The sequence below is a fragment of the Schistosoma haematobium genome, chromosome 1 (genome assembly GCF_000699445.3).
Source record: "Schistosoma haematobium chromosome 1, whole genome shotgun sequence".
Lineage (NCBI taxonomy): Eukaryota > Metazoa > Platyhelminthes > Trematoda > Strigeidida > Schistosomatidae > Schistosoma > Schistosoma haematobium.
The window spans coordinates 17,831,466-17,854,071 of NC_067196.1; the positions used below are offsets into that span (position 1 = coordinate 17,831,466).

The following is a 22,606-nucleotide window of genomic DNA, read 5'->3' on the forward strand; positions in this document are numbered from 1 at the left end:
TCCACATACAGTTGAGGCATAGTAAGTTCTAACGTAGTTTTCAGTTTCTAGTGTTACACAATGACATTAATAAACTGGTGTAGAGACTTTGGTAAATTGTTTTTGAAAACGTTATATAATCTGATAAGAGTACGCAGAAGGAAGATCTGTGGGCTTTTACATTTTTTCTAATCCAATTTCTTGAACGTATATATATATATATATGTATATATATATATATATATATATATATATATATATATATATATATATATATATATATATATATATATATATATATACGTACCTGTCTCGTTTTGATAATTTTGTTGATTTTTACTGTTGGTACATCATGCACAATGTTTATTGTTCAGATTTCGGCAACTATATATTTCATTAAAGTAGGGACATTAATCTAAACGTTTTGTTCAATAGATGCTCATAGTTTACAGTGTTAAAATGTCAACGGTCTATTTTATTATTTAGGTATGAATATTCACTTTGCAAAATGGTATGTATTCAAAACTTTTTACTTGTTATTGTTTCTTTGTTATTAAAAACTAATACAGGATAGTTCGTTTTCATGTCACATATTCATGTCTACCAAATTATTTCGGGAAGTTATGCAACAAATTCTGTAATGTTGAAGCTATAGAATATCGATGTGATCATCTAGGGAATATGTTATGTAAACCAGGTTAGTTACATTTTATCTATGATATAGAAAATCCAATCTATGTTTTTCCTAATAGTACTGTTATTGAAAATATTCTTTGTATATATACATGAAAACAATCCCATTTTAAAAATGTGTATTAAATGTATTGAAATCATTCAACAGTAGTGTATACACAATTTGACTTGAAAGTTATGGTTTCAATTAATAGGGTAGTATGAGTATGCACTATGACGAAGTTATGCAATCAAATCAAGTAGCTAACCAAAGAAAGACTGAAACTTTCTGAAATAATCTATGTAATGTCAAAGTTGTAGTGTGAACATTTTAAATCACTTAATATAAGTTAGTGTACATTTCTAATATGATTTCATATTCATAATGAATCTGTCTTTTCTACACAGACAACTTAAGTCATTATTTTGTTAAATAATTTTTAGGTCAGTATGAAATAGTGCTCTTAGTTAATTATCAACTATAGTAGCTTACTAAGCATCTTTGCTCGAAGTTCCGATATGATTTATTGTTTCATATATTTTATGATGTAGTAAAGTTGTACATTTCTTTGCACAGACATAACGTGGAGAATACGGAGAAATCATCAAAGACGTGATGACATCAAGGTTTTGAATGTTTCTTGACAGACCACTGAGGAGATTTGTACATGACACAAGTGAGGTATATGCTTCTCATCATGGGCATGGTGACAATGAATCACAATCAATCGATTCAGTTTGTTGCCTACAACAATGCAGATAAACATTGGCGCACAGAGAAATATAAAATTCTCTTCCTTAATAATTTTTTATCATAAAAGGATTTAGAAAATAATAATTGCATTAACATCGTTGGATGCCGGCTCAATGGTCTAGTGGTTAAGCACTCGCGCTCGAGACTGATCGGTCCTGGGTTCGTGGGGTCGTGGGTGCGCACTGCTAAGGAGTCACACAATACTCTAGTGCTACCAGGTTTTCCATGTTGGTCTAGATTCAAATGGCTCATGAATTCGATTATTAAATTTCCATAATATCCACAAAACGTTTTCTCTGATTATATTCCTATAATCGCCAAATTCAATATTTAAAACATTGTCTGACCTTCATCACCGTAGACACGAAAATATGAAGTATTTTAGCTACCCGATAGTATAAAATAAGTTAACAGATGAGAATTTTGAACTTCTATTAGAGAGACAATCGCTTATTGGAATAGAAATATCTATTTATGTAAGGTATGAATCATTATATCAAATGTGAAAGTAATTCAAAAGAATAATGCAATAAGTGTATAAATTGATACTAATTTTAAACAGTTGAATATTGAAGAGTTAACATCTATGAGGATAAAGGATTTTTAAAGTAGAGTAAAGCGTAAAAATTCCTAAATAACCTATTGTTAAAGCAGTCACATCGAGATTTATTGATATACATAGTTCCCTTTATTATTTTGAAGAGAGCAAGAACAAAGATTGATGCAGAATAATATGAACTCATTTTATTTCGTTAGGCTCTCATCAGCTTCTTACAACCTATAATATTTTAAAATCAGCCTGGTTACAGATATTGACATGCTTATATATGTGAGGGTGATTAAAGATGAACATCTGTATCATGATGTAGCGAAGATTTCAATAAAGTTCAATAAGGTCAGTAAAAATTGTTTGTTTCGAATAAATAAAGTTTGGAAAGTAAAGTTCCAGAACACTGAAATAATGACTAGAACTCATGGGATTAAAAAACTCATTAAATGATTATGTAATGAAGTAACCATTATTATTAATCTATTTTCAGTTACTTCATTACATAATCATCTAATGAGTTTTTTAATCCCATGAGTTCTAGTCATTATTTCAGTGTTCTGGAACTTTCCCTCCCAAACTTTATTTATTCGAAATAAAATTTTATGACATCATTAACTCGATCGGAATCTTCGTTAGATCATGATACATATATACATTCTTAATCACCCACTTATGTATAAGGATGTCAATATCTGTAATCAGGCTGATTTTAAAATATTATAGGTTGTAAGCAGCTGATGAGATCCTAACGATATTTATTGATCAATTCCAGATAGAGTTATGATGTTAATTTCTGAACAGTCTCAACATTCAACTCCTCAAAGATAAAACTATCTTTTAACTTTTTTGTTTTGTTTCAAATACACTTTCTTTTTCTTCTAATTTTAGGTTACTACATGGATCAAAAATTTCAAATATGTCGTTTAGATCAATGTATTCATCATAAAAATTATTGTTTAAATAATGGATTATGTATGAATAATCCAAATGTAGATACTATTAACTTACCATTATGTATATGTTCATCTAATTATAAAGGTTTACGTTGTGAATTAAAAAATCCAGTTATTAGTAGTATATTATCAGAAAACTCAAATAATTCAATTCATCATAATAATTTATTAAATATGAATACAACTATGAATAATATAGAATATAAAACTAAAAATCAAAAATCAAAATTAATAATTCATTCTAATAATCAATCAATAATTTCAACACCATTTATTCAATATCCTTTCAATTCTATAACTACTAATAAATCATTAATCAGTAGTACAATATCACCAATTGTATCTTATTCAGAAATAGTTATACCAATAAACAATTCAAAAACTATTCATGAACAGGTTTGTATTTATTATTTATCAATATTATATCATTCATTTGCTATTCATTATTAATAATAAAGAAAAATGTCAAAGAAGTACCATTTTGAAGTTTGATTGTTGAAGTTAGTTAGTTAGTTACGATGACTTTGAATATTAAATGTATAAGAATTTGATGAGAATGTGTTATCATGATTAATGGAAGCATTATCATCTTGTAATGATGAATTATGACTTTTTTGAATATGATAAACAATAAGTGTTTCTGAAAGGATAAAAAAGAATATAATCAATATTCGTATGTAAAGAGATGCTAGTTTCATGAAAATAAAATAGTATCAAACATTACTGAAGTAGTTTGTTTTGTGCACTTCAAAGAATAATCGTAATGAAACTAATCAAAATATCATATTGTTAAAGATTGTGTAGTGAACAGAACACGAGTGTGGACAATCAAATGTGTTTAGCATAAAATTACAGGACTTGTTAATAAAATCTAACAATCATAAAGTAAATGCTTCATTTGCAAACTGCCCATCAATTGTCTCAAAATGACTCAGACTTCATTGTTCTTGTATTTTCATACAAATTGCATCCTGTTTCGATTCTTTACTGTTCGATCCTCTTGTCTCTCTGCTGCCAGACCTTCTGTTCACGACTAACATCCTATACTACTTATGTCAATATAAGTAGCACACACCACAACTGTATTATAATTTTGACGGAATTTTGTCCTTTGAGCTGGATGGTTTGGTCATTGTTCTTCTGAATGACATTATCAACATAAATTTGAAGTCTATTCGATGAATGATGAAAGCTTCACAATCAAACTATCTAGCTCAAAGAACAAAACTCTATCAAAATCATCCATATGAGCTACGAATCTTCACTATAACACAATGATTATTAACTTATTATATATTAACTTAATAAGAATCACTTGTTACTAGAAGGTAAAAAGTATTTTTCTTTTTCAATAAGCTATAATACGAATGTTCAAACTATAATTATATAAATATGTTATTCGATCGTGAATATTGTTATATTTAAATCATCAATGCTGATGGTAGAATTTTGATGAAGAAATATAACCTAGCTATAAATTTTAATCATTCAGTACCTAAATGAGGGTTGATTTTTCTTGAATATATTGTTACAAACATTGTGTATCACATATAATAGGTACAGGATTATAAGGCTTTTGAGAATAAGAACTACTAGGAAGTGAACTACTCTTTCAGAGATAATACTTTAACCATTGAGTTTTCATCGACAGTATGTAAACATTTTTCTGTACACAAAAAGTTTGTTATCTGTATTCTATAACAGTATGCTTAGATTGTTATTTGATACTCAGCTGCCTGTTTGCTATCGTAGTATAAATAAACAATGAACAATTTAACTTTTTTATTGAAATCTCAATGGTATCTTTTTTTGAACCAAGTTAATTAAATGAAGTAATGTAAGTGAGTCAGTGAGTTACAATGTACGACCAGGCACATATATGCATCGTTCCAAGTTGCCACACTTCATTAGCACAATATAAGTCAGTGTCAAAGTACAAATCATGTACTTGGCTTTTAGCCATACTTCATACAACAGATTAAACAATAACACTCAGTTATTGAAAATGAATTAGATAAAGTATTATGTTGAATGATTTATAGTTTAATTATGAAAGCATTACTAATTTAGAATTATTTACAAATAAACACTGATTGTTATCTGAGTCATAAGTTTTACTGAAAAACAAATCTAAATTATACATAATAATAAAACATATGAACGGTTATAAAATAAATAACATTGATCATCTATAAAGAACAATCAAATTATAACTTTCAATCCAATGAATTCTTCATAAAGTGTAATTTCATAATATAATACAGGTATAATGATAGTCAATTCTTGTAGAGTGATATACTAATTACAATTTGTTACTACCTGAATGATTTCATATTAGTGAATTTCACTTAATAATGTTTCTGTATATACTAATACTAAGTAAACATGATTTTCATATTCTCATCCCTTTTTCATAGGTATTATGAAAGTATATATACATATATATGCTTATATGGTTAAATCTCTCTCTCTCACTCTCTAATAAATAGGTTCCATACAGTTTCCATGTGATACATTAACGATCGATAGTAGACAATGTTTATGATGTAGCCGATTTGTGTTTAAAATAAATAAATATTCAAGATGAGAATGTTTATTGAAAATAAGTATACTGTTGTGGTTCCATGTATTATCATTCTAATTTAATATAGTTTGTAAAGATGATATTTAGTATGAATAATGAAAAGGTGTAATTAAATTATAGGTAATTTGTTATTAACTATTTGACCATATTAATTGTGTAAGTTCAATTAAACTATCAAATCACAAGTACATGTAAATGAGCATGTATGTAAATACATTTAAACCATTGAGATTAGTTACTAGTCTATTCATGATTCAAATAATAAATATATAGACATAAGCAATGTGATGTTCTACCCACTAGAAAAACAGATTTACAGTTGTGACAATTATATTTAATCTAATTATAAATTTACAGATATCATAAACCAACTCAAGTTAGATATCCATTAAAAAACCTGGAAGCACTGAATGACCGTTTCATTTTAGCATGGGACCACTCACAAATGCGCATCCACGGCAGCACACATGTTGAGTGTGGAACAATCACCCAATGAAAACATTCAAAAATAACTAAATCGAACAGTTAGTTGATTTACGTGTAAATACCATTCAGATGTTGATGTATTGGATTACGCATCAATGATTCATTCGAAAGGATCATAGATGTGCAAACCTGAGGAGTCCCTTACTGGGACGGGACAGTTTTCCACTGCTATCCGGTTTTCAAGTGATTTCTAATTAGGCTTGCTTCGTAATATACATAAAATTCAATAACCTTCAATAAACCTTGATAGTGATAATCATGAAGTATTGTGAAGCATTTGTTTACATATTCTAATTCCATATACATATAATTTAAACACGAATTAAAACAACAGTAGACCGAGTGAATAAATTATTTCTTCACTATTTACATAAAGTGATAAAGTTAAACTGGTCATCCTAACAAAATTATGAGTATAGATTAATTATTAGAAACTTAACTAGAAATATTTCGTTTTAGATAGAATCGATACTCCTATTTTAGAGTTTAGTCATATTATTCAACATTAAACTGAGTGCATAACTAAATGAAGTTTGTGTGATGTATAAAGTTAGTTTTAGTCTTATTATCTTTAACTTTCTGATCTTAATTTTCTATGTAGCTTTATGTTTCTTGTTCGTTTAAGTACATTTTTTTTATAGAAATATGCTGCCTAGTTTCATAGTTTTCTGCTGACCGGATTCTGTTGACAAAACGCTAAGATGACGTTTGTCATATTCTAAATACCAAGTTAGAGTAAACCGTTTGATCATTATACACGAAATTCGTTTTATGTTATCATTTAAACAAAATAACAAAAGGGTAACAGATTAAACAGATCTAAAGTGAATGTTAATTTGATACATTTACTCTCAGATAATTTTTGAACGAAGTAAATCAAACTTTGCAGTAAAAATAATGAATTGATTCTATCTTAAATTTTATGTTTTCAGTGGAAAACAATCTACATTTATAACGAATAATAAGACTATAGTTAAAAAGTTAAAACATTTTATTTAATGAAGTTATTTTGAGAGCACAGAGCAACATAAGTCTTGTGAGTAATGGATATTTCAGAAACTTTTATATAAAATATTCACAGTTCAATTCATGTTTCGATCTAAGCTAGACCACCATTGAAAACCTGGAAGTACTGGATGACCGTTCCGTTCTATTATGGGACTCCTTAACAGTGCACATCCACGATTCCTCACATGGGACTCGAATCCTGGGCCTTCAGTAAGAGTTTGCTGAAAATCCCAGACCTCTAACCATAAAACAGAAGTTTGTCATCTTCCTTTATTTGTTCGTGAAAGATGATAATCTATAAATAATTAGATAGAGAATAAAGGCTATAATTTCAAAGTCGCTTTTCACAAGTAGCACAACAAGCAATCATAAATACATCGGTAACTTTATGAAGTAAACATCAATCACATTTACCAATTTATTTATACTTTTAGAGTCCCATATATAAATAGAACTAGAAAGAAGACAGCTGAATCACGAGATTGGAAAGGAACAAAAATCTTGACAAGTGTAATGACCAGTCACTGGTTGTTTACGAATATGATGTTAATATAATTAAGACTTATCTAAACATTCAATAGGGCAGCGTAATGAAAGAATTCACCTAGGAAGTTTGTTGTTCTACAAAATGTTTGTCTACCGTTTTATCGCTTACCCAACTTTTTTCCACTTTGTTCAGTTTAATTTAAATTGTAATGTTTTATGATACAGTTAGTTATTTATTTGCAAGCTTAATCTCACTGATTATATAATCCTATAGTACGTTACTTTTAATTATAGTGTGTTATATCATTTTTATTTTACACCACTCACAGCTTTCTTCGTAGTTCTATCATTAAACGTAAGGAAAACTTATTTCTAGTCTTATCAATCATTATATATCTAAGTTACTTGTTGCTAATAAAATTTCTTGAAACGGATTTAATTCCATTTTTACCCCTCGAACCTTATTTTTTCTTTTTCTATTCAAAGTTCATGAAGTCTTGCAGACAAATATTACATCAGAGCACATAATTAAATTTTTTCATTAATTTGGTTGGTTCAATTTTCAAAAATCAGAAAGAAAAATGAAACAACTACTCAAAGTAAAAATTATGTTAATTGGTTGAATTGTATGTTACCTCATGAATCAAGATTTTCATGTTACTACTATTTCTGCGCACTGCTGAGGAGTCATACACTAGGACGAAACGGCCGTTCACAGCCTCCAGGTTTCAAATGGTGATCTAGCTTAGATTGACTCATGAATTTAACTATTAAAATAAAATGTGTCTACCGCAGGCATCGTGTAAACTACACACAATTTTATGTGCGTGTTTTAGTGATTAGGATTAGTCTTCTTTTCATAATCCAGCAAAAGTTTAGCTTTTAAGCTAAAAACATGGTCATTGACAATTAGTTTAGTCATAACTGTACTCAATTCTTAGATATCTCACTAATACATAGCTTGTATTATGTCATATTTTGATATTGATGAATGAGACTGATTATCTTTTTAAGTGAATTGCCTTCCACTTTCTCTTTTATTTCACTAGAACTGGAGAAAACTTATCATCATATCTTCTATTGGTTTAATTCTCATCATAACTATAAGTACAGGATGTATTGGATTAGTTTTATGCTTAATACGTCGTAAACCTAAAATGGATAAAAAGTAAGTAATCGTTAAGTTATTTGCATGGAAGATAAACTTATTAAAAAATGATTTTATCTTCACGAACCCTAAAATGTAGACTAGCGTAAACTTCTTGAAAGCGTTTCACTAGAATCCGTATTGTTTATCATATGTCAAAGAAATTATTCAGTTTCAGAGCTTAACGATATAATGACTACATCGTTCTGGATTAGAGTATCGTTTTAGGAGCAGTATATATAATGGGGGAAAGTGTATAAAAGACTAGATAACAAAAATTAAGGCCAGAACATACGTGTAAAAATCCAGACTAAATAGAGTGGTGTTAGATAATCAAGGATTAAATAACTATGATAAGTTAAATATATAAACTTGTACCGTGGGATTGAGTCGCGTTTGACTATGAACATCACTACAAGGAGGTTGCGTACCAAATATCAGAAGGCAATTGAAGGTTGTATCTAAGTATATTTGTTGGTGACCTCGTGGTATCGAAAGAATACTGAGATCGTATCAAACGAGTCCAAGCGGATTTACTGAGCAAACGTAAGTTCGTGCAAGGTCACAACCAACGGAAGGAAGAATGGAAGAATAATGGATGTCTTTAGTACAGTTAAACAAACAAGTACAGTAAAACAATCACTGGTACAAGTGGTTATAATATAATTGTTCCCATTAAACCAATCGCGTTCTCCTGATAAAAGTAGGTCACTACAAACTATTCAGAAGAATAAACTTAAGTAAACATTTATATGAAAGCCAAGAAGACTCTATTGTTATAATCGTGAAAAAGTTATGAAATATGGATAATTATTTTGTACACATATGCTTTAAATTTCATGAACAACATTATTTCTTAAACGGTGTAAAATCTTCTTTGTTACCATCTTAATGATTAATGTTTATTTTCTTAATTTTCTATGATAGATCTAATATTTCCAGTATAATTACACATGATTCAAGTTGTAATTATAAATCGGCTAGACAATGGACATCAGTTGATCAATCACCGACTGATCAAAATTATTACGATGGTTCTGATTGTAGAATAATTCCAGGAAATACAAATAATGATATTATTGAAACAGGTGCTGCTTATCCAACACCATTTAACGAATCCTTATTACAGACAAGCACAAATCTAGATAGAAATTATGGTTTGTATGACTTTTCATCTACACATAAATATTATCAAAATCAATATCCGGGACCATATCGTCAAGAAAAACAACATGAACAACAGCGCGAGCAACAACTTTATCGACATTCTTCTATTGGTACAACAGGATATCGTAGTGAATTGTTAAATGAAAATGGGTTTACTACAATTCCAAAAGATTTATATCTATCTAATCGTTATATGACATGGAACCCTACAGCAAAACAACCACCATGTTATGTAACATCAGTGAAACAATTATCATTGGACAAAAGAAATTATGCTGAAAATTTTGAAGAAGATTATAATGGTCGATCAATGATTAACTTAAACTCTTATCGTTCAAATGACCCATATAAAATAAATGAACATTCAAGATTTCCTGTAAATTTGGATAATTCTATTATTACAAATAATACTGATATTAATAATGATAATACTTCTAGATATCTGCAACCTTCATATAACCCTTTGTTATCATCAATTCATGATAGTTACATAACCAGTGGATATTTTGATCAGTTATCTAATATGGAAAATGATTACACTAACCAAAATGATAATTGTGCAATAAATGATAATAATAATAATAATAATTATCTATTATATAAAACAGTGCAAGATACAATTAATTTAAATTCTAATAATTACAATCAAATTCATATAAATTCATCCAATAAATTACCTACTATCTCAATTACATCATCATTATCAACGAAAGCTTCACCTCTAGTACAAGCTGTTCCACTTTCCCCAGCTCCACCTACACAATTTTCCGACTTAAATTATTATTAAATATTATTGGTATGACAAATGAACACAATGTTTAATGTTATAAAATGTGAAATGAATGAAATTGTACATGATAACTGTATTTATTATAATGTTATATGTCAATCAATGAGTTACATCATTTTACTACTTAGCAACTTATTGATTATTTCATTTGTTCTAACTTACGTAATCATTTTTTTTTTGTATTTTTTAAGTTGATCATATTTCTGTTCAAAAAGTTCACCGGATAGTTATTTGAACATTCATAATAATTTTGTGTATATCAGTCAACATTAGTTAGGGATATTTAATATGAAGTACTTAATACATCACAATGCTTAATAATATATGTGTTAACAATAGAATTCAATAAAAGAGTTTCTGGGTTTTTTTTTCTTATCTAAGATTCGTCATTTGAATATACTTCTTTGACAATATTGTTCTTATCTATGGGAACTTATTTAGTAAACATCAATAAAAATTTTCTATAGAATTTTAAACAAATATCGTTTAGTGATGTGATGATAGGATTTTTGGTCACAAAGTCGAAATGACTTAGCTTAAAGGTTATTTGTTATATATACCATCTTAAAACAAAATTCAGTTTATAAACTCCCATAAAAATGTAAGCAATGATGGATAGTAGCTAGCAGTGGAATCAGGATGCGTGTTTCGTCCTATTTGGGACTCGTCAGCTGGAGTCCCAAATAGGACGAAACACGCATCCTGGATTCCACTGCTAGCTACTATCCATCATTGCTTACAATTAGCCTGTGAATTAAGGTAATATCGAGGCATATGCACAGTATGCACATATGCCAATAACAGACTGATCAATTAGTTTTAAACCTCAATGGGAACATACAAGCAAAACAATACCAAGTGAATTACCATAAAAATGGTCGGTAAATATATCGCATGTATGTGTGATTCTAAAGATAGATTCCCACAAGAAGAGACAATAAATGAAGGATCATTGAAAACAAGAAAAAAAGCAGGAAAAATGTTTCTTTCTGGTTTACCACTCGTCAACCGTGTGAATTCATAAAGTTATATAGGATCTAACCATGATTATTTAGATCTTTATTTGAGTAAAATCTTTTCAGATCACTCAACCAGAATTATATCATTTGTCTTTCCAAGTGTTGTTAGTTTTTCATCAGGGACGATCATTTAATGTCGGCAAATATATCATTACTGACATACATAGTTAATTTCATAGACTATGGTTTCTCACTAAAACTTTTAAAAATTCATTTTGGTATTTGTCAGTAGTGAATATAGAGTTACTATCTACTTGAACGTTTACACTTTTATACTAGCTTTTAGATATTTGTCTTCAATGCCCATCCCTATTTTTACTCTGAATAAGTGATTTATTCAATAATTTATTGAATATAGCTAAGTAATAATGATGATCTTCTGAAGAATAAATTCACATATGATTAATAAAGCAAAAATGTGGTTAATGAAGATTCTTCTTTCATAACCTTACCAGGATTACAGATCTGAATTGTTGAGTATGTCTAATTGGTTTGCATACGAGTAAATATTGTCTTAACATAATTCATTATTGCTAGCTGTTCTATTTAATTCCTTTAATATTTACTTACGCCTGTTACTCCGAATAGAGTATAGACCGCCGATCAGTATTCTCCAACCCACTCTGTTCTAAGATTTTCTTTCTAGTTCTATCCAATTGTTGTTCATTTTACTCATATCTATCTTCATTTTCCGGCGTAATGTGGTCTTTAGTCCTACTCTTTTCCTTTGGCCTTCATGATTCCATGTGAGGGCTTGTCTTGTGATGCAGTTGTGTGCTTCCCTCAGTGTGTGTCCTATCCACTTCCAGCGACTCTTCCAGATTTCTTCCTCAGCCGGAATCTGGTTTGTTCTTTCCCATAGTAGGTTGCTGCTGATAGTGTCTGGCGAACGGACCCGAAATATTTTGTGTAGACAACTGTTAATAAACACCTGTATTTTCTGGATGATGGCTTTCGTAGTTCTCCAAGTTTCCGCCCCATACAGAAGAACTGTCTTGACATTTGTATTGAAAATTCCGACTTTGATGTTGGCAGTTGACAGTTGTTTTGAGTTACAGATGTTCTTCAGTTATAGAGATGCTGCTCTTGCTTTGCCGACCCGCCCCTTCACATCTGCATCAGATCCATCGTGTTCATCAGTGATACTGCCCAAATATGTAAAGGTCTTTACATCTTCCAAATCTCCGTCAAGTAAGAATTGGTTGGTACATGTTTTGTTGTATCGAAGAATCATGCTTTTCCCTTTGTGTGTGTTGAGACCTACTGCTGCTGAGGCTGCTGCTACACTGGTCGTCTTCTCCTGCATTTGTTGTTACGTGTGTGATAAGAAAAGCCCGATCATTTGCGAAGTCTAGATCATCCTGCTACATCCTATCTGTCCACTATATCTCATGCTTCCCCCAGATGATGACGTATTCATGATCCAATCGATCACCGGGAGAAAGAGAAAGGGTGAGAGTAAGCGACCTTGCCTGACACCGGTCTTTACCACGAACGAGTCTGTCAGCTGTCCTCTATGCACGATTTTGCAGTTTAATCCATCATAATTCTTTTAATAAGCTTACATTAATTGTCTATTTTGCTTAATATGAAAATGAGTACAGATATAAACTGTACACAGAGTGTTTAATGCTAAAATCATGGATCTTACAAATTGTGAAAATCTATTTATTTTTCAAATTCATTTGATTTCTTGTCACAAACAGTTTACAATCTCTAAAATGGGCATGAAAACTACCTCTAAAGCAATAGATACAAAATTATTTGTTATTAACAAAGGTACTAAAGATCTATATAATATGGTACCAAAATATTCATGCTTCAAGGTTTGATGAAGTTCAGTCTTACACTAAAAAGTTTATATCAAAACTAATTTCAACGTATTCCATGTAATTCATACAATCAAACGAAAAGCGTTGAATTCACTCATTTTCCACAATATAAGTCAACCTAGCTTGATATTATTTAGTTGAGTTTTGTTCTGAAGGTTAATTTAATATGAAGAAATAATATCTACTAAAGAAGCTTGAAATACGGTAAAACAGTGGATTAGTGAGCCGTTCTAGTAAAGTGTATATTCATGATTTTATAAATGGCCTAATTAAGAATTCCAGGTCTCATGTCTAGCAAGATTCAATAATCCCCATTTTTTAATCATTTCCGAGATAAAATGTGTATACCAAGGAAAGTGTATTGGAATCAAACTCATCTACACGGAATACACATTTAAACAACAATCGCAGAAGTTGGTGTGGACTATTGGTCTACTAACTATAAAATCCAGAGGCTCAAAGTTCGACTTTTCATAAGGTTTTTGTTGTGGAAATATTAAAGTAAAGAGTATAAGGATGGCTTCAACGGAAAACGATATTTATATAATATGAATTCATTAAGAATTCAGGAAATAGCTACTATCTTTGAAATATATAATGTTTATAAAACTCCTCCTTAAAGAAGAGTACTTGGGCCATCAAAATAAAAGTCATCTAGGAGTTACTACTGAACCACAGTTTCCAGCTTATAATTTAGTCAACACATGCAGCTCTAAAAACTCACTGATAGAATTTATTTTCAACTAGAATTCTTCCTAAATTTCTTCCATGTATACAAATTTAGTTATATACCTTACTAAAACAAAGTGGGTTCCATCTAAGAGGAATCTTTTAACAGCCAGTTACAAACTCTTGAACGTTTTGTTGTAATATAGACTGATATGTTGTTGGTAAGCATAGTTTATCAAACCCATTTACAGGTTTTCGAAAGAATCATAAACCGAATAACATCAGTTTATCAACACCAAGCTTATGCTTGTAGAAAAAGCAAAGTAGTTTTAGAGATTAAACTACCTTATATGTAAGGTAATGATCTAATTCGAAGGAGAACCTAGTAGACGTAATAAACTGGAAATGACCGACCTTCTAGAAGCTGGCTAGGTTCTCTACGTATCAGCTAATTAGATTCAAAAATGTAATGCTAGAACAGTAGGAAATGTTTCCTTAAGAATATATATTTCTTATCCAGTCATTTAATTGTTTTAAATTAAATATATTTTTTGAAACTAAATTTCATTACAGTATTATTAGATCGTCACTAAGTTTCAGATAGAAGTTTGTGCTGATGATGTCGTTCAGAAGAACGATGAAAGCTCCATGACCAAACCATCCAGCTCAGAGAACAAAACTCCACCAAAAAGAAGTTAACCTTAATTTTGATGTTAACTGCAACATAGGCTACCGTCGGTTATTTAAAATTATAATAAATAATGAATATCTCAAGTTACACTCTCCTAATGTATGGATTTATATGTCAATCTGATAGTTCACATTTTGAAGTTTTGCACCAAAAGTTAAATAAGTCGTTTACCGCATGTCGAAGCATTTAATTTCAATTTAAAATAATGAAAAAAACATAGATACAAGGTATCAGTTCCTAGTACTTTAATCACACACTATTTCTTCCCATACAATGATAATAGATGCCTATCTAACCAATTGACTATGATAACAGTGGCCCATATGAATATTTGGACAACTTACTTTCTAACTGTGCAAACAATACAATTAACCTACCTATTTTAGATTTGTATGAGAAGGAGTTTCGTGGATATTATAGTAATTTTAATTGTCGAGATCATGAGTTAATGAAAGCTAAACCACCATGGAAAACTTGAAAGCACTGGATGGCTGTTTTATCCTATTGTGGGACTCCTCAGCAATGCCTATCCACCATTCCGCCTCGCGAGATTTGAACCCAGGAACTATTGGTCTCGCGCGCGAACACTTAACCTGCAGACCACTGAGCCGGTATCTAACGGTGTTAATACCTACCTTCAACTAACTCACGAAATTGAGGAATCTCACAAGAAGACGAAATGGCCGTACAATGCTCCCACGTTTTCCATGATGGTTTAGCTTCAATCGGCTCATGATCTCAACTGTTAAAATTATTTTAGATTTATTTGAACAAATAAACTTTGGATGCTAAATGTATGTGCTTATAAAAGACTGAAAAATTATTGCAAAACTAAGTTTTGGCAAACTCGAACCGAAAAACTACAGTTCTTGATATTTTTTCCTAATTATCTATCATTTGATAAACAGGGACAAATACATTGTAATTCAACTATCTTATACACGATAGATTGGTAAATACCTTTAGTATTTGAAGTGGTAGAAAAGTTTAATAAGCGTCTAAAGTATGTATCAAACTATATCTTCAATGATTATATTTTAAGTTCATGCTTATATTGAACACTCAGTGCTGAACATTCTATGCTTTTAAAGAGTTTATAATACTGAATATAACTAGTATTATTATTTTCATTCATGCTATTATTTTATTATTATTATTATTTAACAGAATGTCGAAGAAACACCAAAACAGATCCTGAGGCAACTTTAACTGTCCCTAATATCAATAATAAGGAATATATATTTGATAATGTATGTAAATAGAAAATGTTCACGTTTCTTACAAGCCCAATCTTACTTTAGAATCTTTGTAAGTGAATATAAACAAAAAGATTATCTTGATCGTCTCAAATAAATCAATCATTTAATAGACGGTTACTAATAAAATTAATATCCCAATGAGTTGAAAAATTGATCTATATATATATATATATATATATATATATATATATATATATATATATATATATGTGCAAAGATGGATAGTGGCTAGCAGTGGAATCTAAGATGCGCGTTTCGTCTTATTTTGAACTCGTCAGCTAGATGTACCTACATCTCAAAGTTGATATTCACTCTGGAACTTGAACCAAATACCGTTCGCTCCTAACGTCATCACGTTATCGACTTGGCTATTAAGTCCTGATAGCCACTGCTAGCCACTATCCATTTTTGCTTATAATGCTTGTGAATTAAGATAATATCGAGGTAATACGCACAGTATCCACATATGCTAATAAGAGACTGGTCAACTGCAGTCGTAAACATCAATGGGAAGATTCAAGTAAACAATACCAAGTGAATGTATATATTGATTTGTCTACAATATTGATAAACTTTGTTCAGAAAACTAATGATTCGACTATCTAACACTACAATCAAATATGATAACCTATTTGTTAAGATATATTCATATAATTTAATTAGATTCTCTATTAGAACTTTCTTTGATTTTACTCATTTCATTTCATTAAAATTATTCAAGAAGAACTAGGATCTTTGTGAAATTTTTGAACAAAATAAAACATATAATTTTATATTTTCTGTTTGAAAGAAGAATAAAAATATACATTCGTTTATTTTTAATTTTTTTATCATTGGGATTACTGATACCTGAATACGTCAAATGAACAAACATTAACAAATACTTGCATATTTTTCTCTTCAATCAGGTTCATATTAACCTGTTTTGATAATTACTCCATAAAATCCTAAAGATATAAATTAATGTTTTTATAGTATTAAGAATATCATCTAGTTGTAATAACATATTGTATATCATTCATTATGAATGAAGATGTTCAATGTTAAATGTGAATAGTTTGTTTTGCCATTATTCTAAACATAATTCAAATATTAGCTAATGAGTTCAATGACTGTACAAAATTATTAATAATATAATAATCATCATCATAAACACATTTACAATCATAATATTGTCTATATAAACTAAACATAGTTAATAATGGAAGAAAAATTTAATCACCATCTTTAATTAATCTGTCAAATATTTGTACTCCAGGAAATGTATAAGGTAATGCTATATCAATACCATCCATTACTCGTTGAGTACTTCTATAGCTAAACTTAAAATTGAATAAAAAAACAAAACAAATAAATGATATTATCAGGAGTTTTGTGGAGATTTTAGAAATTTCACTGGTTGAAATCATGAGTCATTTGAAGCTAGACCACCATGGAAAACCTGGAAGCAATGGATGGCCGTTTCATCCTAGTATGGGACTCCTCAGCAGTGCGCATCCATGATCCCGCACCCAGCGAGATTCGAACACAGGACCTATTAGTCTCGCGCGCGAGCGCTAAACCATTAGAGCACTGAGTTGGCATCCAGCGGTGTTAATGTCTAACTTCAACCAATCCACGAAGTTGCTCCACTGCATACCATTGTCTTCAGTGAGCTGATATCTCACAATAGACCTGGTTAAATATTAAAATTGATCGTGGATGCGCACCACTGAGGAGTCCCACACTAGGACGAAACGGCCGTCCAGTGCTTCCAGGTTTTCCATGGTGGTCTAGTTTCAATTGACTCATGATTTCAACTAGTGAAATAGAAGATACTTTCTTAGATTTTTATCGAAAAACAAACAAACAAGACATTGTAATAAAATAAAAACATTTTGTATTGCTGATATGAATTATAAGTATGAAAATGAATATTTTGAAATCAGTTAGACTTGACAAATAAAACAAATCCTGATAAATAAGTATCTGATATGTTGATATGAGTAAACTAAGATTTGTTATTCCTTACATCACCGACTGATTTCAACTATGAGAGCATTGAAAACTAAAAAGCACTGGACAACGGTTTAGTCTTAGTATAGAATTCACTCAACAATGAGGATTCATGACCCTATTTAGGATCGAACTCAAAACTTTCAGTTCTCACAGTGAGTGGTTAGTCTCTAAATCACTGAGCCTGGATTCTACAATAAATATATCTAACTACGATCAGTTTAAGATATTGACCTATATGGTTGAACTTTACTGCTTCCTAGTTTTTAAATTTTGTCAAACTAAGATCAGTCCTGATGTAAACTGTGGGAATTCAAGAATATGCATAATCTCAATTTACTAATGTTTATTAGCTAAAATGAAATGATAATAGAAACATGTGAAGACGATCGGTTGGAATACAAATAATCAACAAACTGGATGACATAGTTTAAAAAAATATTTTCCTTATTTCAGAAATAGTTGAAGGTATGGTGAAAACAAGTTTAAAAGATTTAGAAATTCAAATGGCGAATTCATTAGTTTTCTAAAATATTCAACTTAGTGGAAGGGGACTGTAGCGATTTCGGAATTTACTGATAATCCTCTGCTTACTAACTTTGAAGAACTCTGGAGTTCTATTGAGAAACCGTGACCGGTGTAGTTCAATCCTTGTCGAATGTGAGATAGTATTCCATCCCAGGCAAAATATGAGAATTACACAATATCATGAATTATTTGAAGTCAGACATTAACACCGTTGGGTCCCACCCCAGTTTTCTAGAGATTGAACGTTCGAACCTAAGACAGAGGGTTATGGGTTTGATTCCCGAGTGTAAGGTTGTGGATGTGCACTACTGAAGAGTACCATAATAGGACGTTATACTTGTTTTACTTGTGACGTCACCTGTAATTGCAATAATAAATGTACATGTACCTGCAATAGCAGGTGCATAAGAAAGACAGAAATAAGGGCCTTTACAAGGTTTTCCGAATACATTCCTAGGAACCTACGGGTGAAAAGAAATAAGGTTTTAACAAGTACAATCGCCAGACATCATTTGAATGATAGATACGAAGCAGATGTAAGTAATGAATTAAAAATAATGTTCAGACAAATAAGAAACATCCTTCCTACTCCATTCGGCAGAGGCAATCGTTATCAAATGCTTCTGACCTGACTTATGTATACGAAATGAAAATGCGATTAACCTTTTCCTTCCATGGTGATTGGAGGTTCATCTTATAATCTTTATTAATTCTTACTTCTAACCCTTTTATTTCAACCCCGTCTCCAATTCTTTTATCTTTATTATTCGTTCGTCGTCTGATATTCATGTGTTACATAATCTGATAGATCTCTTCATGTCTGTTTATTTTGTCATGTTGGGTGATTACCCAGTCACTTATTAATTTCATTACCGTTACATAACCTCTGAAATACTACTTTACAGTACATAAATACACATCGATCTTAAATATGTTTATGCATATACTTTGTATCCTTATTCTATTTATTATTATGATTTCGGTGAAATTTCGCACATTATCTAAAATCCACAAACTAAAGCATGTTAAATATCAAATGATGAGGGGAGTTATTCATATCAAGTATTGGAAGTAAGGGGATATTCTTCTTATGGACTTCTGGGAACGGAAACCGATGGTCTAACATGTTCATAGAGGTCATAGTTGGTACTAAGCTGATCTTTATCCTTCCTTAGGATGCTAAACACTTATTACTAATGGTATTAATTATTGTAATTTTAGTTCCTATGATACGGACGAGAAGCTGTTATAAAGCATGAATTCATTTTCTTCTTCAAACCTTCAAATCTTTTTTCGTTTTTATTCTGATACTGTTTACAAAATTTCAGTAGATGAGCAGGATAATAAAAATAAACACACAGAAAAACTGCTCTTACTTGTCCAGATCGTGGGTGATAAAATTGAGCTCCTATTCTTGAGAGTAGTTCATCCACAAGGACCTTTGTAAGCTTTGGGTGGCTTTTAAATGTGCTAAAAGTTAACACAAAATTTATTAATCAGATAACTATAATTTATCGTCACAATTGATTGATCACTGAGTGGTGATCACTGTCATGCTTGTCTAGTCCTTATTAGTGCAGATCGAATGCTATCGATCATGTTGCAATGTGGCCACCAGTCTAGGTGACCGGACACTGCGGGCACTATATATTGAGATTTAGATGGTGGTTGGAGGTAATCAACAGGAAACCCTGGGCCCGGGTTTCGTGCTACTCGGCACTCGTCAGCAAGGTGTACCTGTAATCTTGAGGGAACTGGTGCTCCCTAGCGGATAGGTCGGATAGCTGAGTGGTAACATCTCTGACTGTGAAGATAGGTGACACGAGATCGAATCCGCCAGGGAGCACCAGTTCCCTCAAGATTACAGGTACACCTTGCTGACGAGTGCCAAGTAGCACGAAACCCGGGTTCAGGGTTTCCTGTTGACTACCTCCAACCACCATCTAAATCTCAACTATAATTTATAGTGTTCTGGATAAATATGTACATATAAGAGTAGTTTTACAACTATAGTTGACGACATGTATCAGTAATCAGTAATTAAAATTTTAAAAAGCTCTGTATACTGAGAATGTAATGGTCTGGTGACACAGATAACCTACTAGAATTCATGAACTTTCATTTTATAATCACTAATGATAATAGATTATAAGTATCTTTTTAATTGAATGTGAACTAAAAAACATCCATACAAGATCGATAGATCTTAGTTCTTCAATTTCGAAATAGTTTCCATCAGGATCTGGCATCAGCTGAAGTCAATGAAAAATACTGAGCACCGGACAATTGCCCAGTCTATGTTTTAGGTTCAGAAATTCATACATTTCAGCAAATTAATTGAAGTTGGAGATGTAAGGCACCGAGTATTGATTCGGTGGTTTAAAGGTTGGGCGCATTCTATGAGTCTTACAGGTGTCGGTTTTGATCTCTGGAATGGTTGTTGATGGAAATGACTAAAGAGTCTTATATTAGAACAAAGTAGCATCCCAATGCTTCATAACTGATTATTATTTTAACGTTTAAGAGTAAAGGTAATTATATATAATTATTGATCACAATAGTAGATTAACATAATTGGTTTAGAAAATTATATTGCATTGAAAAGGATTTAATACATAACATATCTACCTTGAATTAGTCAGATTTTTATTTGATTCATATTGCTTTCTGTGTTTTTCCACTTCAGTATTAATTTTTGTTTGCATAATATCATTCAATTTCTGGAAACGGAGTAGAAATGGAAAATATTTAACATAAATATAAAGAATATTTTGATAGATCACTTAAACCATGATAGAGGTAGGTGCATTTGTCATTTAAATGTAGGTTCTGTCAAATGATATTATAGTATACTATTCTGAACTATTAAGAAAGGAAGTAGTAAGAATGCATTTGAAGTACAAATGAATCATTCAGAGTTATCTATAATGGTGATAAGATTGTCGATGACAATGCCTATTCACTTTTTCTTCATTTCAATAATCTGCCAAAGATATTATAAATCTTTGATTACATTTGAAAATGATAATTATTTAGCTTTTTCTGTTACCGTGGTTATCATTTTTAGTTCTACAAATCAATCACCTCTTTTACGCTCTTTTAATCTGTTACCTGAAATCGGGTAGTTTCCTGTTCCTACGATCTTTCTGATTATAATATTTATTAGACTCAACCTTACATTTTATACAATCTGTTCTTTTTCGAAATACAAACCAATTTTCTTGTATTTTTGTTTCTTTGCTATTCTTTTCATCGAGTAATGGTGACGTATAATCCTGTGATAGATATTTTATTAGGAAAAACTTATTTCCAGATTCATACATTCATGAATGAAATGATCGACTAGAAATCGGTCTATAAATCATTGGGAATGAGCACAGTATCAGTTGATTGGTTTTCCCTAATCAATCATAGAATTATGTAATAACATACGCAAAGGTAATCGCCTAGACGTTTCGTAATTAAGCTAACGTAAAGTGTGTCAATTCCTTGTTTAGTTATGTCGTATAGTATGAAATGTAAAATGATAAAATATTGTTTATTAGCTAGTATAATTGTATTTTTGTACGTATAGTATCACAAATAATTAAATTGGAATCAGCTAATACTTCATTGACACTTTTCGAGGCTTTATACTAAAGTAATAACACAAACATCATTTTGACATTCAGTCAGCATTACCTTGTTACACATACTTTTAACGTTGATTAACTTTAGGTTGTAAGGTTCTTATGAGAGTGTTGAAATCAAAATAGTTACATGTAATATTACATAAATTTCCTTTTTGTGTGTTTCGAATTTAAAAACGTGAAGGAATCTTAGGAAGTATGAAACATTCCAAAATTTATGAAATGAATTGATGTACATTGACAAGCTGTCAACTAATCTTATCTTTAAATTCAACGTTTTTTATGTTATTTTCGACAAAGTTTTCTTGGTCATACAACTTTATTTCGATAAACCTATAGCTTAGTTCAATGCAAGTTAGTGCAACACTCCAAATTAAAAACATGTTTAAGAACACAGGTTATTGACTA

The 22,606-nt window shown here is 30.7% G+C and overlaps 3 protein-coding genes across 7 annotated transcripts in view; 2 read left to right on the forward strand and 1 right to left on the reverse strand.

Moving 5' to 3' along the window:
• The window catches only part of MS3_00004023 (uncharacterized protein), a gene marked incomplete at its 5' end in the record, with an annotated part of 29,019 nt that extends 17,962 nt beyond the window's left edge, over nt 1-11,057 (forward strand). Inside the window, 4 exons of the mRNA XM_035733216.2 lie at nt 549-676; nt 2,844-3,304; nt 8,522-8,640; nt 9,547-11,057. Coding sequence (XP_035588393.1) covers nt 549-676; nt 2,844-3,304; nt 8,522-8,640; nt 9,547-10,573 — 1,735 coding nt within the window. The 3' untranslated portion in view covers nt 10,574-11,057. The remainder of the gene's footprint in view (nt 1-548; nt 677-2,843; nt 3,305-8,521; nt 8,641-9,546) is intronic.
• The window catches only part of MS3_00004034 (uncharacterized protein), a 60,560-nt gene continuing 41,008 nt past the window's right edge, over nt 3,055-22,606 (reverse strand). For 2 of the 5 annotated variants that reach the window (XM_051211922.1, XM_051211920.1), the window contains 4 exons: nt 21,198-21,289; nt 19,946-20,039; nt 17,269-17,368; nt 3,055-3,548 (listed from right to left, as the gene is read on the reverse strand). In XM_051211922.1, the coding sequence (XP_051073296.1) occupies nt 3,418-3,548; nt 17,269-17,368; nt 19,946-20,039; nt 21,198-21,289 (417 nt within the window). In that variant the 3' untranslated portion in view covers nt 3,055-3,417. Of the gene's footprint in view, nt 3,549-16,385; nt 17,369-19,945; nt 20,040-21,197; nt 21,290-22,606 lie in introns of those variants that run through there. The other 3 variants (XM_051211921.1, XM_051211919.1, XM_051211923.1) reach the window with 3 other exon arrangements.
• Nucleotides 11,324-15,571, forward strand: MS3_00004045 (uncharacterized protein). Its single transcript, XM_051211936.1, has one exon. The coding sequence runs from the start codon at nt 12,360-12,362 to the stop codon at nt 12,948-12,950; it is 591 nt and encodes a 196-aa protein (XP_051073299.1). The 5' UTR covers nt 11,324-12,359; the 3' UTR covers nt 12,951-15,571.

Coding starts and splice junctions, on each gene's coding strand:
- MS3_00004045 (XM_051211936.1), top strand. CDS start 12,360: ATGCAGTTGTGTGCTTCCCTCAGTGTGTGTCCTATCCACTTCCAGCGA.